This window comes from Strongylocentrotus purpuratus, unplaced genomic scaffold, assembly GCF_000002235.5.
Source record: "Strongylocentrotus purpuratus isolate Spur 01 unplaced genomic scaffold, Spur_5.0 spur5_scaffold_8, whole genome shotgun sequence".
Taxonomy (NCBI): domain Eukaryota; kingdom Metazoa; phylum Echinodermata; class Echinoidea; order Camarodonta; family Strongylocentrotidae; genus Strongylocentrotus; species Strongylocentrotus purpuratus.
The window spans coordinates 1,611,080-1,629,086 of record NW_022145614.1 but is presented as its reverse complement, the minus strand read 5'-3'; the positions used below and the strand labels follow the sequence as shown (position 1 = coordinate 1,629,086).

The 18,007-nt window shown below is 36.9% G+C and overlaps 1 protein-coding gene across 1 annotated transcript in view; it reads right to left on the bottom strand.

Moving 5' to 3' along the window:
- The window catches only part of LOC100891823 (multidrug and toxin extrusion protein 1), a 57,182-nt gene that overhangs the window by 15,510 nt on the left and 23,665 nt on the right, over nucleotides 1–18,007 (bottom strand). The window contains exons 5-6 of the mRNA XM_003727763.3: nucleotides 9,744–9,892; nucleotides 2,843–2,885 (exon numbers count right to left, since the gene is read on the bottom strand). Coding sequence (XP_003727811.2) covers nucleotides 2,843–2,885; nucleotides 9,744–9,892 — 192 coding nt within the window. The remainder of the gene's footprint in view (nucleotides 1–2,842; nucleotides 2,886–9,743; nucleotides 9,893–18,007) is intronic.

Genomic DNA, 18,007 nt, shown 5'->3' with positions numbered 1-18,007 from the left:
GGGCAATGATGTGGTTTTAAAAATCACTATCTCATTACTTCCTCCCCCCCCCCTCTCTCTCTCTATCTCAAACAAACACACACACACACACACACACACTGTCTTTTTTCTTTCTTTCTTTCTAACTAAAATATATTGGTGGAATATTTGAGTGTATGGTGTTACATTAACTCCAATTTGCAAACGGCTAATACCAGTATGCATGGGTGAATTAGGAAATCAATGTTCCCCACAGATATTATTGTGAGGAATGGTCCATTAGATTGGTAAAATAACTGGAGTAAAAGAATCAAACTGGCTATTATATTCAACTGTGCATATTACCATTTTCCAAATTTTCCATTTTGTACCCTTTCTAATAATGAAGAATTGTGTACATGTAGTAAGAGTGAAAGAGTTTTAAAGCTTACGAGAATATTATCTAGATGTCACTGAACTCGATCTTAAAAACATGAACTTATTGGTGCTTGCATGCAACCACTAAGGATTAGTCAGCTTGGAATTACATGGGATCAAATGGATTTATGCCTATTGTTACATGAAACGAAACTAAGTGGATGGTTAACAGTGCATAAACAGGTATAGATCTATTCTTATATATTGTACAAAGGAAGGTTTCAAGGTAAGCATAGTATTGAGCTAGCTTGTTCATCATTTAGAACTAATAAATTCAAAAATAGCTTTGCTGCTAGTACTTGAGCTTCAAATAGAACTGATAATGCTCAAAGCTGGTCGCCTTTATAAACACAGTGCATACATGTACATACAACTAAATGTTGGTGTCTATTTGTGTGCATGATGATGACAACCTCATGCATTACTTACAGAAGTAGGAAATACCCATCACATAAATCATGTTTTAATCCTTCCTCAGGGAAGCCAGGGACAATCTACAGCTGACGAGTCACATACAGAACTATTCTTTTCTATTCATGACATCTTAGTATTCTTGTATTACTTGGTCGTATAGGTGAGCTCATTCACCCCTAAGAGACATGATTAATGTACTTTGCATTGCTGGGTTGTGAATGTTTTGTCAGCAATGTAACATGGATTGTCTTGAGAGTTCTTGGGAGAAGTCCTCAAAAGTATGCTCTAGATCAAGTTCACAACAAAATTTGAACGTTTGATGGTTTGATGATATCAGGCTGCCAGAGCTTGGCCTAAAAACATCCCCCCCCCCCCCAAAAAAAAAAAACAAGTCTTGATTTTAGCAGCTTCTAACATTTAAAATTCAATCGATCATGAGGCTTTGTCAAATAGAGGAAAAACAAGTTTACAGCAACTTAATTATGTAAAAAAGATCAGACAAGGCTTATTGATTTTAAACAAGTACTGCCATGATTTAGACCACACTATCTAACTGCAATGTGAATGTAGCCAATTAATTATGCTTCAGGTTACAGCCTAGTAGTGTGGAGCCTGTGGACAGAGTCTGTGCGATTAAACAAATTTTTTTTTGAGTCTATGCCATCTTACATTTAAAACAAAATCACAACTGATTCCTAGTTCAGAGAAACAGAGTATCCATCCCATCCAATGGCTTACCATTCAAAAAGGCTACACAAAGCAGGGCCTGAACAATAATTTTTTCTGATACATACCGGTATATTACACCATTTCAATTTGTTTAAAGCCCCACTCTCCTACTTGTAGCTATTTGCTCCCTCTATATAGAAAACTTCCCCAATCGGTGCCTGTTGGTCCCCCATGATCCTCTTATTCTTATGTAAGTTGAGAGCTCAGTTAATAAGATAGCCACCTGTCAGTGACCTCGCTGTGTGGTCTAATCCCTTCTGGCCCAGTAGTATTGACGGTCTTTAAATTGTTGTTGTTGATATCTTGATATCTCATAATTCTTTTAACTGTCATAATAGTATGATAAAACTAGGAATATATAATCCTCTCTTTCACCATGATTTATGCATTTTGTAATGATAATGTTAACCTTCAAATTGCAGAGGTATACAACACAATTGGACAGTTTTATTTACTTTTGACCAGACTTGAGATGAATAGAGTTTTTTTTCTTCAAATACCAGTAATGAAATAAAGAGAAGTCTGGAGGACATACAAGATTCAACTCCTAAATGAGAGCCCTTCTTTAATCCATTATGTTTAAAATAGCATTTATAATTTGCCAAGGGCAGATTGCCCCGTAGAGCTATTTGGCAACTAGGTGTGAATAATCACAAGGAATAAAGACAAATATTATGAAATGAAATCAAAGGGCAACCATAAGGGTAGAGGATAATAGAGGAGAACTCAGAAAACTCTGCATGAAAAAAGTAATATGTAATCTCCCTTGTAACTGCAAACATTATCATTCTCGATCTAAAAGCATATACATTTTTTCAGTGGCAAAGAACTAAAGCAAGTTAACAAAACATGTCATTGCATCCATAACTATTCTTTGATGTGGGTATAATATCAACCGCTAAACTACAAATTTAAGTTACATGGCTGGAAAGTTACCTTTCAAAAGAGTAGGGCCTTATAATTAATATTTGGAATTAATATTGGAAAACAAAAGCAAACTTGTCAGGCATGAATTATGCGGGTATGAAAAAAACTAAATACACAGCATGAACTCTTGCATTTAGCAAGATATGGTGCAAGGCAAATAATTATCAGGATTAGATATACTTAGGCCTACTCCTATGGAGATGGTTTAATTACATTTTATCATGAACTTACAATGGGTTACATTGCCAGTTATCACAGTGCTATTTTTCAATAAGTTAAATTAGAATATTCAATATGTTAGAATAATTGTAAATGTAATTCTTCAGGATCATTTAAGAATAATGATAATTTAGAGAAGCAAGATGTTTATACTTACAGGCACTGCAGGAATATAGATGAGGCAGTATATACCAGTCAACCTGAACAACAGTAAAAGTTTGGTAAAGAAGAGATGCAATATTGATAAGTTCTAAAAAGGGTTATGATATAATAAGAATGTAACTTCCTTGTTCAAAAGAATGTACATAAAGTCAAAAGCACGCAATTTTAACTTCAATGCTAACTGATAGACAGGTAGAGTTAAAAAGTCACAAGATAACCTTGATTAATATACTGTAAAAGTAGTAACATTCATGGTACATTAATTTTCGCAGATTTTGCGCTAAGATCGGCAAGCGCTTATTTTAGAACTTGCGAAAATATAAGCACAACTTCTTACGCATGTTTTGAACGGGCTGAATTGTGTGAAGTGCGAATTTAAGAGCCAGTAAACATGTTTTGGGGTTGCTTGGCACGAAAATGACAGTGTTTACAGTATATGGCTTTACATCTCTAGTGAACCTAGAATCTTGCTTTGGTTTCTTTCTAATTCTGGACAAATAATGTTTGATATCTTGTGATTTCTCAACTTGAGTCAAGCACAGTACAGATTCATGTCTGGCAGTGAACTACAATAATATATATTTTTTCTTCATCTTTAATCAATATTCTGCTAAAAGGTAAACACTGGCATTAACCCAAAGTCCCAAACCCAGCGTGTACACATTTATTACAATGAATAGTTTGACAAACAAAGTTCATGAATAGCAACCATTGAAACCATTGAAATGAATTCCTACATCACTATTAGACATTTTTAGCAGAAATCTCAAGATGCATACTGAAATTGGAAGTTCAATTTTGATTTTCATCACTCTATCCATCAACCTACTTGACATGAAACTCAATATCTGAATAAAAAAGGCTTTGATTTTCTTTTAATAGTAGTCAGCTAATAAACAGTCACAATGAAACTCAATCAGAACTGCAGGGTAGCAACTTTCTGTGCTGAAGATTTACATACACTGCAAGGAAGGACTTTTTTTTTTAAACTTGAAATATTTATACAGAGAGAAGAATTTACCAGATAATGAACAGGAAAGAAATTAGGCCTAAACTTGAAGTAGAAGAAGTACACAAGGACAAATTTGGAGAATCAACTTTTTCTGCAAAAGACAAATATAGAAGAACACACCTGAATGTATACTTCTCTTACTCTGCTTCAGATTATTTGTTTAAACTGTGATGTGCATAATAGTGTGATGTTACAGTGAATGTCTAAAGTTTGAGCGGCTTTTCAAAAAATGAAATGTGGGTCAAGCAATTAAAATATCACCCCACCCCTATACAAATTTAAGTTCGTCGCGAACTCGTATTATGCTCGTGGTAAGCTTAATAAGATCGTTTTTTAGGCTTTAAGCTCGTAACACGCTCCCAGGACGCTTGTAACGATCTTACAAAATCTTGGCGAGCTCGTGCACGAGTTCGCCACGAGCTCGTGGCGAACTCGCGGGTAAACTGGGGAGCTCGTGGCGAGCTCGTGGATAAAAGAGGGAGCTTGTGGCGAGCTCGTTGGTAAAAGGGGGAGCTCGTGGCGAGCTCGTGGGTAAAAGGGGGAGCTCGTGGCGAGCTCGGGCGTAAACTGGGGAGCTCGTGGGCGAGCTCGGGGGTAAACTGGGGAGCTTGTGGCGAGCTCGTGGGTAAAAGGGGGAGTTCGTGGCGAGCTCGGGGTTAAACTGGGGAGCTCGTGGCGAGCTCGGGGGTAAACTCGGGAGCTCGTGGGTAAAAGGGGGAGCTCGTGGCGAGCTCGTGGGTAAAAGGGGGAGTTCGTGGCGAGCTCGGGTTAAACTGAGGAGCTCGTGGCGAGCTCCCCAGAGCTCCCCACGATCTCGCTGGTAAACAGGTGATCCAGCTCCCAGGAAAACAGTTAGGTATACAGTGTGAGTCCCAAAAAAATTTACACCTAGAAAATTGCTAATTATTTTAAAAATTATCTGTGAACAGTAAATTATTATACATTCTATGAAAGAGTGTTTTATCTTGAATCATTTAGTATCATTTTTGTGTGGTATGTTTGGATGAACAGGAGGCATTGTATGCAAGAGTGCAAAAATCGACTTGCGCCAAAGTTGCTAATGTGATGTTTGAATAAAACAATTGCGATATGGGTATTATAATCATGCCACACATATCAAAAATTGAATATAAAATATCAACGAACATTGTTAGTGTGTTTGCTTGTGACTTTGCTTCTGCAAAAAACATATGCAATGCATTTCATTTGATACATTCAATTCATTCTCTCACTCCGCTGATCCCAACATAATACATACTGTAGGCATCACTTTGGCGCAAGTCAATTTTTGCACTTTCACAAACAATGCCTCCTGTTCATCCAAGCGTGAACACATACCACACAAAAGTGATACCAAACGATTTGGAATAAAACACTCTTTCATAAGATGTATAATAATTTGCTGTTCATAGATGCATGATTTTTAGAATAATTAGCATTTTTCTAGTTGTAAACTTTTTTTTGACTCACACGGTATACATGTATATGTATTTTAAAGTTCCCTTCAGGATGCCAATTTCTTTTATTTATTCTATTAATATATGTACATGTATTTTTAAAATGTCTTGGGCCAAGGAAAATGAGTTCCTACTTCCTAGTTTCTTGTCTCCACCAGCATCCTTTTTATGTAATTTTTTTTTAAATAAAAAATATTGATCTGAAGATATCTCTTACCTGAAATAATTAAGGTAAACAAATGCATACTTTATTATTTTGATACATTTTTGAGCCTCTTTGTCAGAACATAAATTGTATATGCAATTACATTGAAAGTTCAGAAAATTTGTGTTGAAATTGAAACAATAGCTTTTTCATGCTGAAGTAACCTGTCAAATTACTTGTAAATTTAATTAAATTCTTTTGAAACTTTGAAACATTTATTTGCAGCATACCAGATTGGGAAGGGGGGGGGTTGCCATTTATTCTGACTGTATCATATATTTAACACCTTGAAATGTCACTATCAGGTATTACATAAGAGCACACACCCAGACCTTGATTCGAGGTCAACTCCCTGTTTCTAACTTGCTCTCTCCTTATGTACATAGGATTCCCCACTGCTAAGACACAAATCTCTATTACTCTCTTCTCCCCACTCTCACTTTCTTGTTTACTCTCTCTTGTGGAATTACCACTGGTAGCATTCCTGATAAGAATGAATTGATGTGTTAGTTATAGGCCACTTTGGGCAAGTCTTTCTCCATCTTGCTTTTGTAGAGAGCAGACATGGGTTTTGAATGGTATTGCAGCTCCTTTGTTTTAGGTAAGAGAAAAACTAATTCCTCACACCTTATAACTAAATGTTCTACTTGTGTATTTATAGGCCAACAGTTAGGCCTACCTCTCTTATACATTTATGAAAGAGAAGTGTAGAGTAATGATTAATGAGATAAAGTATTTATTCTCTTTCTAGTGAGATATCTTTTCATATATTGGGAAGTTTGTTTCTCTATCTATATAGCACATAGTATATTCACTTCATTAAAGTAACATTAGATATAATCTATGTGATAAGGTTATATTCATGTAAATATTCCTGTATCTTGACTGACAAACCCTATCATTTAGGCAACATGAGAGCACATTAATGCATTTTGTCTGAATACTGAAAACTAGTTTGCTAGTGGATATAGAGAAGGGATTGTTCTAGAGATCCTATAGTATATGTACATGTATCATTACTTGGTACCCTGGGTTGGTGAATACACTGACAAGAAGGGGGATGCTATATAGTTATTGTATGAATACCGCTTTATTAGTTTGGATCTTTGTAATATTATGAGTGATTAGAATGATGGAATAATTACCAAAATGGATAATAATATTTCTTCAAAGGCAGAGTATTATACAGTGAATTACTCACATATTTAATTTCATTATACAGTGTAATTATATAATTTGGAAATCATTTATTCATTCATATCGTTGTGTGAAGTTGTGAACCCTGCATACAGGTAACATGTATTTTACAGGGTTTGTATTGACTCTAATAAAAAGATACTTGTTTTAAGTTATATTTTATGTTATATCTTTTCTTTCTGTACTTTGATATATTAGTGTTTTCATTGATTGATATCCCAGAAGTAATGAACTTTTAACTTTCCCTTATTCTAAAGAGGATCACTGTATTCTTCACCAGCTTGCCAACTGAATTGTCCCTGCACAGCCAGCCTGCAGATGTTAACTGGATATTGGAAGGTTGATAAGTTAGATAAATATATATGCATGCCAATAGCTCAACAGGATCATCAAGTTCACCTCTATATGTAGACACAAATTAGTTCTCAATAGGGACTTTTAGATTTGCACGAAGACAATGTGGATTGCTACGGTCGACGTCCTTTTTATGCACTGCCTTCAATGGACGTCACAGGTTTCAGTCCACGCAAATCTAAAAGTCCCTAATGCCAACATGCTGTTGAGCACGCCATTAAGCTCGCAGCCATTTTTTTTCCACAAGATTGTCGACGAACTCGTACGAACTCGTTGACGAACTCGTTGACGAACTCGTACGAACTCGTTGACGAGCTTGTCGACGAACTCGTACGAACTCGTACGAACTCGCCAACGAGCACGCCAACGAGCTCGCCAACGAGCTTATCGGCCAGTGACGAGCTGCATATTTGGAGCACGCCAACGAGCTCGCGTGCATGCTCGTAGCTAATTTGCATATTTGGAACGAAACGAGTTCGTCTGCGAGTTCGTCTGCGAGTTCGTCGACGAACTCGTGGGCGAGCACGCTGACGAGCTCGCGTGTTAGCGTACTGAAATTTGTATAGGGGCACCAAGATGTGAAGGATGTAGACACACCAGTGTACAAACAGCAATGCAACCCTCTATTAAGCACACATGAGTTCAACTACAGGTGATCGAGCTTAACATAATTTAAACTAAATTTCTGAAATTACATATCTATTTAATTAATTCAAATTGTCTTTGATGCTCAAAGTAAGAACAGGGATGCCAATAAGAATTGGTCAGAGGGCCTGAAAATCACCTGATTGAGCTATTTTGTGCACAAAAAAAGCCTAACCTATGGTTTGAAAATAACTTGCCAGGACCTGAATTCAGGCTATATTGCATGAAAGCTGACATCCCTGTATAAGTGTAAGAAGTTCTTGCCCCTGAAACAAAATTTGATAGAATATATGGTCATCCCCTATTTTTTCTTTTCCATTACCCATACTCCACTTTACATATAAGTGTCACATGCAAGGCAAAGCACACAAGACATGCTTACATTTCAGGAATCTTATTCCAATTGAATACCTGCATGCACACAGGATATGACATTACACAGCGGGGTATAGCAAACTTGCAGGTACTTTCATTCTTGTAATTTCAAAAAGGATCGTCTCTTTGATATTTAAATGAACAGAGAAGTAACCTTGGTGGAATATGGTAAGAAGGTATAATTCAGGTGTAAACAACAACCTTTGAAAACAAATCCATTGAAATGCTAATTCTAAGAAATGTCTAGACACTGGCTCCTAGCTTACACCACAACGTTTGTTTGCCACCATTAATGGATTTGAGAGGCATAGAAGTATTTCCTTGGTATTTAAATACCTCTCTGATGATTTTTTTTTTAAATGCCTTTTGTCACATGAGGTTTTATGGATATAGACCTATGAGCATTTGCTGTAAAAAGTGTCATTAGGAAATCTTAAGAAATGCAAACATCCCAATTAAAGCAATATTCCATGAAATATGTGATATCAAATCATCTAATCAATTTGTTATCCACAACCTTGCAGAATCATTCTAAGATAGTATCATGATAAGTTAATTGATAGATGGACCACATCTTGCAGTGCGGCGGAACAGGTTGCACAGATGAAGACCTGGCCCTTGTTAATGAAGCGGCCATTGCAGCAATCGGGCGATGGAAGAACTTAATTTAATTTAATTTACTTTTAATTAAGGAACTTTACATATTAACTATCTTGATCTAAGGAGACACGAATGAACGAATTGATAGATAAAGTCACTAGATAGTATCAAGAGATTCACTCCATTTATTTATGTGTTCCTTGGTCTGCCATGGGAATCGTTTCGGTTTCCTTGATCAGTGTTGTGATCCAAATATGTGACATCAAATCAACCGATCAATATGTTACCTAGCATGCAACCCTGCAGACTCATTTCTCATTATAGAATAGTATCTTGATAAGTTTGATTGATAGATAAAGTCACTAGATAAAAGCAAGAGATTTACCCCATTGATTCATGAATATTGCATTCTTTCTGCATGTTTTGTTCTCTGGTCTGCCATGGATATTGTTTCGGTTTCCTTGATCAGTCGTGCGATCGACTTGGAACAGTGCTACATGAATTAGCCTCAGTATGTCTGTTCTCAAGGCTTTTCTACAAGTTCTTATAAAAATTGCACGCCTAATTTGTGACTTAATGTTAACAAAGTGATCAGTCAACCTGAATACAGAAGTTATAAGTCATTCAAAGATTCAGCTTTTTGAACAGTCATTTTAACACTTGGTGTATACATCACATTAAAGATCAGTCAGACAGAATTGTTGGCTTCTTTTATAAGCAAAGGCTATGCTATAAAGGTTGGTTGGTGTGAGCTAACGGTACCCTACACATTTTTTCCTCCAAGTGCAAATTGTGTAGACATATTGCTTGTCAATATCATTAACTTGAAATTGAGAAACATTTTCTATGTTGTTGTTTTTCTACAATGATGAGTTTTTTCTAAACCCATCAGTGAATTACATAATCCAATCAAGTTTTTTCAACTATTTTGAAATATAAGGAATGTTCTTTGCTCTATGAAATCATCAAAACCTTTCAGAAAAATTGTCCAAACACCACCCCCCCCCCTCCCTCTTCTTCTTACCCTGGAATCAAACATAGCTAGGCTTACCTGGCTACCTCACTACTCTGATGAGCCAGTAGTAAGATAGTTTCAGCATTGATGAGGATACCCCAGCAGACAAAGCACAGTAATGCCATGATCAAGATACCTCGCTGTAAGATCACCCCTATGTGTCTCTTCTTAGGACTCCCATAAAACTGTAAAGAAAAATCATTGATAAAACTGTTTATAAAGAGATGAATGTCAATGCTTCGCTCACTGGGGAGGGGTGGGTATTCAGATTTGGTCTGGATGGGGATGTGCCTCTCAAGCCTTGAAACCTCTACCCTTTTTTAAGGGCCATTAATTTTGGAGGGATTTTTTTCTCGAAATAAAGGCCCATTTTCCCAATTTTCAGGTGTTTGCCATGGAATTTTTTTTAAATTTTGAAAAAAATACCCATGTTTAGGGATATTTTTGTAAAAAATGGGACCCATGTTTAGGGAATTTTTGTGAAAAAGTGACCCATTAGAGCGGCACACCCTGTATGTCTTAAAATGTGAGTACCCCCCCCCCCCCCCTGGTTAAACATGTAGATATCAACTACTGTACATGTATGTAGGATTCACATAACATTGATAAACCAATGTGAAAAATGTTACTCCGCCCCATATGATATGTGGGACAAACTGCATCACAAATTAACAGTAGAACCAACATTAGTACATTGTTTTATATGTAAAGGTATATAAGTTATACAAACTCATGTCACTTGTAGTATCCAAAATAAAGACATGTTTAAAAATTTGTCTCATTCTATATGTAATTCCATTTATTTTCCTCATTTCAATTTAGTTCATTTAGTTTTCAGTCAAGATCATTTCGTTTTCAATTTCATTAATTCAATTCTCATTTCATATAATTTGATTTTGATTTTCAACTCATTTGATTGAATGAAACACTGATCATGAGGATCAGAGCAAATCAAAATATTACTTAGCATATATAGTCTTCAAAAGGAATGATTCCTCAGAGTTGTTTTCATCTTTTCATCTGATCTACCAGATGTTGGAACATCTCCCTATGATGGGAACACATTTGACCTATCAACTATTGACATATCTTGAAAAGATCTACTACCCTGGGGTTACCAGCAAAGATTTATAATATCACTCAGGTCTACCATACTTTCTTAAATACGTTCATAACCAATATAGTACAATGATACATTAATCTTTGAAGAGGATAAATCTTTGAGAGGGTAGACAAGGCCAGTCTGTGAAGTTCAGCAAGAGCTGCATTGACTGCAACCATCAAGCATTGATTTTTCTCACATTCTGGTGTTTTGCACAACGAAAAATCAAAATTGAAAAACCACCTCTGGAGTGTGCTTTTTTTTAGACACCTGCCAAAGTTATTTCACAGATTTTTTGCATTGAAAAAGCAAAGTTTGGTAAGAAACATATTTTTGCTCACGTGACTCTCCTCCCTTTTGTGCTAACGCATGCAGGGCACCGACAAGCCGCGCTACTTGCCAAAAATTGATATGAGCAAACTTAATTGTAGACCAAAAAATCTTCTTTTTTTTTTAAATGGTGTTAGAGATGGATAACCAATTGAAAATATTTTTCTTTTACATGCTTGCTAAAAACCTGTTTTGTCAGTGAATCCCATGAGAATAAAACATTATAAATATTTGTAACTAGGCCCATTTATACAGCCCAAAAACCATTTTGAAAAACCACAGATGTTGTTTTTTTTGTGGAAAAACCATAGGAATTAATTAAACCATTGGTGTTAAAATGTTTTTTTGTTTATATGCCCACTTGTCACTGCCCTGCATGTTGATTTAGCGAATACTGTAACCGAAAGCCGGAATGATTACCGGTAAGTTCCTGCCAGGATTTTTAAAAAAACCACACTCCAGAGGTTATATAGTTTTTCTATATGGGGTTTAATTATTTGTTGTGTTTATTGGTAATTACACATCAACTTCCGACGAAACACTGAAATGTGAGAAAACCAGTGGTTTTCCCTTGCAGTGTAAAAGCAGCAATTCTGTAAATTCTCTTTGTATACTATGGTGAATGGATGGCTTAAATTGGCTGTGCTTTTGGTATACATGTACTGTACACATTTTTATGGCCTAAATTCTGGTATTTGTGTATGAGCCAGAGAATTAAAGTAAAGAAACTAAGGCAATGCAATTATTTTCCTATCTTATATGTAAATTGAAGTGAACTTGAAAGTTTTGAAAGATTGATTTGATCACTTCATATGATGTTGATCTGTTAATAAAAGGCAGCTAGATACACACAAAGTGTAAAACAACACAAAGACATCACAAAGTTATATGGTTAGTTGGAGACTTCTGATACTTATGAAAAATAGATTTCAGTGACACTGTACGTCCAAGTGTAAAAGGGGGTGGGGTTGAGGTTAATCTAAAGAACTAAGCCTGTAAACATATTTCATCTATAAAACATCAATGCTACTACCCACACATGTATGGAAATGACACATAATCAATGATAATGATATGAACAGATGGAAACCGGAAGAAATTTTTTAATTTCTTTTCTAAAGTCCAATACACCTCTTCACTGATATCATATTTGTTTCTTCAAAACCACATATCCATCCTGAACAATCAATGTTCTCCGTAATACATGCATGTCATTCATCCATTCTGTGGTTTCAAGTTTATATAGATATTTCAGAGGATGCGCTATTTTCCCACAAGATTCCACATATTTGTTTATATTCTGCCATTTCTAAGCCATGTAACCATACCGCAATAACGGTTAAAGGTAAAGACCAGTTTTGGAAACGCCCCCCTCTCAAAAAATGAAATGGAATTGGAAGCTCTTATTACCAATCTTGTGAAAGAATATGTTTTGTATGGTGGCCCTGAAGGGACATCGCGAATAGACTAAATCGTGAAAAATATGCGATAAAATTCACGATATCGTCAATTTTATCGCATATTTTTCACGAAGAAATTCACGAAATTGACGATATCGTGAACTTTATCGTGAACTTTTCACGATGAAATTGACGATATCGTGAATTTTATCGTGAAAAGTTCACGATATAAAGTTCACGATATCGTCAATTTTATCGTGTACTCTATCGTGTACTCTATCGTGTACTCTCCTGACGGGCGCTTCGTAAACAAAACCAGCCCTAGCTGGGGGAGACAGAGAGAAGGAAAAAAGGGAAAGGGAAAGAGAAGATAAAAGGAAAGAAAGAATAATAAGAAGAAAAGAGGGAAACGGGGGGGGGGGGGCGAAGGGCTCTTGCCTCCTCCTCACTCCCCCGCCCCCTCCCCGCCAAAAAAATAAATAAGGAGAGAGAGAAGGGAAAGGGAAAGGGAAAGAAAATTTAAAAGGAAAGAAAGAAGAGGAAAAAGGAAAGAGAGGAACGGGGGAAGGGCGAAAGGCTCTTACCTCCCCCCCCCCCCCCCCGCCAAAAAAATAAATAAGAGAGAGAGAGAGAGAGAGAAGGGAAAGGGAAAGAAAGAAGAGGAATAAGAGGGAAACAGGGGAAGGGCGAAGGGATCTTGCCTCCCCCTCCCCCCTCCCGCCATAAAGGGAAAGAGAAGGGAGAGGGAAAGAAAATATAAAAGGAAAGAAAGAAGAGGAAAAAGAATAAGAAAAGAGGGAAACAGGGGCGAAGGGCTCTTGCCTCCTTTCTTTTCTTTCTTTTCCTTTCTTTCCTATTCTCCCTCTTTTTCGTTTTTCTCTTTCTTTCTTCTCTTTCCCTTTCCTTCTCTCTCTTTCTCTTATTTATTTTTTGGCGGGGGTGGGGGGGCGGGGGAACGAGGCAAAAGCCCTTTGCCCCCGTTTCCCTCTTTTCTTCTTCTTCCTCTTCTTTCTTTCCTTTTATCTTCTCTTTCCCTTTCCCTTTCCCTTCTCTCTCTCTCTCTCTCTGATTTATTTTTTGGCGGGGGGGGGGGGGGAGGGGGGGCAAGAGTCCTTCGCCCTTCCCCCGTTTTCCTCTTTTCTTCTTCTTCCTCTTCTTTCTTTCCTTTTATCTTCTCTTTCCCTTTCCCTTTCCCTTCTCTCTCTCTCTCTGATTTATTTTTTGGCGGGGAGGGGGCGGGGAGTGAGGAGGAGGCAAGAGTCCTTCGCCCCCCCCCCCCCCCCGTTTCCCTCTTTTCTTCTTATTATTCTTTCTTTCCTTTTATCTTCTCTTTCCCTTTCCCTTTTTTCCTTCTCTCTGTCTCCCCCAGCTAGGGCTGGTTTTGTTTACGAAGCGCCCGTCAGGAGAGTACACGATAGAGTACACGATAGAGTACATGATAAAATTGACGATATCGTGAACTTTATATCGTGAACTTTTCACGATAAAATTCACGATATCGTCAATTTCATCGTGAAAAGTTCACGATAAAGTTCACGATATCGTCAATTTCGTGAATTTCTTCGTGAAAAATATGCGATAAAATTGACGATATCGTGAATTTTATCGCATATTTTTCACGATTTAGTCTATTCGCGATGTCCCTTCAGGGCCACCATAGTTTTGACTAATATGTTTTGACTAATACCTGATCATACAAATTTTGCTGAGAAACTGCCTACTAATTGATACATTTGGTAGATTGTTATATTTATTTGGACCTGTCGCGCGCGTGTGCGTAGTCCCATATACATCTTTTTGTGTACAGTGCTTGTAACTTTACCAAGACTGGGCCAAATTTCTTATCATTTTGATGATTCCAGAACCTTACAGTACACACCATGCTAGATGATCAACCTTTTATGATCGATTCGATCCACAACGTTTCTTTCACAATGCAATCACATGACCATAACTGGTCTTTATCTTTGAAGTAAGCCTAATTCTCTCTAATGCAATGCCTCTGTCAATGTGTCCCATGACCTAAACAAAAATTTGTGTTCAGCTAGAATGTATCAAATCAACCTAAAAAACAAACTCATCCTGGCATTCTATGAGTCAAAGATTAAAATTGAAGGAAAATAAAAAGGAACCTAACGTACAGAACCCAAGTCAGACTTGGGTTGAGGGTATAGTTCTACTCACTACCGGTAGTCGCTTTTGTGTTTCTTAAGAGTGTATTACAATATCTCTTTAGAGAAGAAATATAAGAAGCTCATATTTTAAATAAAGTACAACAGTATTGAAGACCTCACACACAGTGTATGACACAGAACAAAATAGATTCTGGTGATTGGTTCACTTTTGAAGTTATTTCCTGATGAAATAAACCAACTTTATTACTATCCCTTTTATTGTCCTAATCTCCTTTGTTAACATCACTGGGATTTGTTTTATTTCAACGGTCTGTTAATTATTCCTGTGGGGTCACTGGGGTGTTCGACTTTCTTTCAGTTCTATCTTCTACTTTAAGATCAGCTATACACCCATGACTGATCATGCACATTGATCTTGTTAGTTGTAGTAGTCGCTCTATATACAGAGCGAATTTATTTTTTTAAGGAAACCATTGAAATGAGAACTAGGTAGAGGACAAATAAGAACAATTCAAAGCCTTCTGAAGGTGAACAGTAACAAGCTGAACCCTTCTAGATCTTAAAGGCTCATTATATTTATCATAAAACTGCATTTAAAAACATATTTAGCTCTTATTGTATAGTGGAAACATGCACGATTATGAATTTTCACTTCATAAGGATGTTTTTACTGCCGTATATAGGGATATAAACATGATTGGATAATTCAAGGGTGTTGTTTTCAGGTGTATCCACCAGGTAGACCAAACATTCATTGCATCTTTCTAAACTAGAAATATCAAACCCTTTCATTCTCTAAAAAATAAAGTGCTTTCAAGTGAGAAAAATAAAGTTGACAGTCAAAAGACACAATATAACTAATCATCACCTGCAGCTATGTGGGATAATAAAAGAAGTCGTTTGATGATTTCAATGAACAACATTTCTATGGAGAGCCCTAACAATTATGTATCAAAATGTGCCATAAATCCCTTCAAACGAATGTTGTTTACAATAGTGTGAAGAAATATCCTGTACATTATATCACGTTCACATATATGTCAAAGGTTTTTTGTGCAGAATGTGCAGATGAATTATGTTGCTCGTTTGCTGCTGTAAATTTTGAATCAATTTTAAGATTGTATTGCTGATATGAAATCTGATTAATCTATACTCGAATTTTAATGGCAATAGTTAAGTTGAACTGAAGAACATGTTTGATTTTTTCCAGCATTTGCAATCTCACGATATAAATAGCACTTTGAATATTAATCCGTCTGAAGATGGCATTCATTCATGATAAATATATCTTTCTAAAAATATATCTTTCTAATGTTCAATGTGTCCCCTTGCTGACTACCTTGACAAAGTCAGTGTAAACATGGGCCTATAAGGTCGTGGTGTAAAGCTGTAGCAAATGGGAGTTTTTTGTGATTTTTTTTGTTTGGGGGGGGGGGGGCAAGGGCATGTCCCCCACCCCACAACAGAATCCAATGATTCCAATCAACCAAACCATACATACATACCAGAGTAAAGATATTCACAAATGTGTACAGGTGTATACTGACCCACACCTCATATAGAGCTTTTCATAAACCTATGCCACATCCTTGGCCCACCCCCCCCCCCCACACACACACACACACACACACCCACACACATAGGAAAACCCTGCATTAGGACACTATGTATATGCCCCCTGTTTTTTTATCATCACTATAAAATACACTCACAAAATAGATGTATAGTTCTTGTTTTGGATCCAAAGAAAACTGTTATATACTGGTAGACATGATGTCACCATTATTTGAGGATGAGGTGGGGTGATGTTAATGTTAACCATTGCTGTTAAAAATGCAATTTTAAACAAGGTGGGAGGTATAATGACACCAATGGTCCATCTACTCTTTCAACTTAAACCTGAGAATTTTTCAGACATTCAAGAATGGTTGAGTCACAAATGAATTGGCAGTAAAATCTGGGGTATGGAACTGTGCTGGCTTATACCCAGGGGCTTGCCATGAAAAATCCACTCGATACAGAGCCAATTAAAGGACTCCATGAAATTAAGTTAAGAACAAATGTCAACAATAGCTGCATTTACACTGAAAGCAAAAATCATCATTTTCTCACATTCTGGTGTTTCATTGGAAGTTGCTATATACCGGTAAGCAACTAAAAGCAAGCACAATCCGCCTATGGAGTGTGGTTTTTTCAAACGTTAGCAGAATTTTTTTGCAGTGTAAATGCCCACTTTTGAGAGTCGAAACTTTGGTGAATGATTATGTTTCTTGATCGCGTGAAGTCTCCTCGTTTTCTGTGCGATCGCATGCTGAGCCGTGACAAGTCGTGAACACGCACTACGAACCAATAAATTGGAATGAGCACACACTGACGGTGTTTTAATGGTTTTTCCAGTAGTTTTTGAAAAAATTGGTAAATGTTCAAAAGGTGTTTTGGGCTGTGTAAATGAGCCTTTCCTCTTAAGAGGCAAAGTATTCCCTAAGGCTTCACATTTTTCAATTTCTACTACATGTACACTGTTTTCTTTAAAAACAACACAACTCAACAACTTGCAGGAAACATTTATGAAACATTAATGACACATCTCTGACATTATTATTTCTTGAGCAAACAGACCTTGAGCACAATATAATCGGTTGATCATTCTGCCAGGACAAAGCCAGGACAAAGCCAGGACAAAGCCAGATGTAAAACATAGGCGCATTTATACTGTCAAATACCTCATTGTAAAACATAGGCGCATTTATACTGTCAAATACCTCATTTTGAAAAGTCGCGATGTTTCGCGCACCCATTTACACTTGTGCGGAAACATCACCGACTGAAAAGCTCAGTGATGTTTTGGCGTGTTTTAGTTGGTGATTTGCATGCGCGACACTCCGATGCAAAAACTTTCCTCTTTCTGTCTTTCCTTATGTTATTCTTTGTTTCTTCCTTCTATCCCCTTCTCTTATGTTATTCTTTGTTTACATCGTTCTATCATTTTCTTCAAGGACGAGAGCTAGCTCCGCTCCTAAAGTCACGTAACCTAACATCGCGATGTTACAACTGCGAGCGTTCATACTTGCCAAACACGCCAAAAGATCACACTTCGTTTTGGAATGTTTCGGGCTTGGCATGTCTGCCGGTAAAGCGTAGTTGCCCTTGGTAACATCGCGGTCAGGCTCCGGTTTGGCATTTTTTGGCGTGTTTGGAACACAGTGTAAATGCCCCTCATGTTTCTCTTTTTTTTTTTTAAAATAGGTCAGGGATGAACTCACCAATTTTAGAATAAACATTGCAAAACTTCAGAGACACCATAAATGCATTACCTATGTTACCAAATCAAAA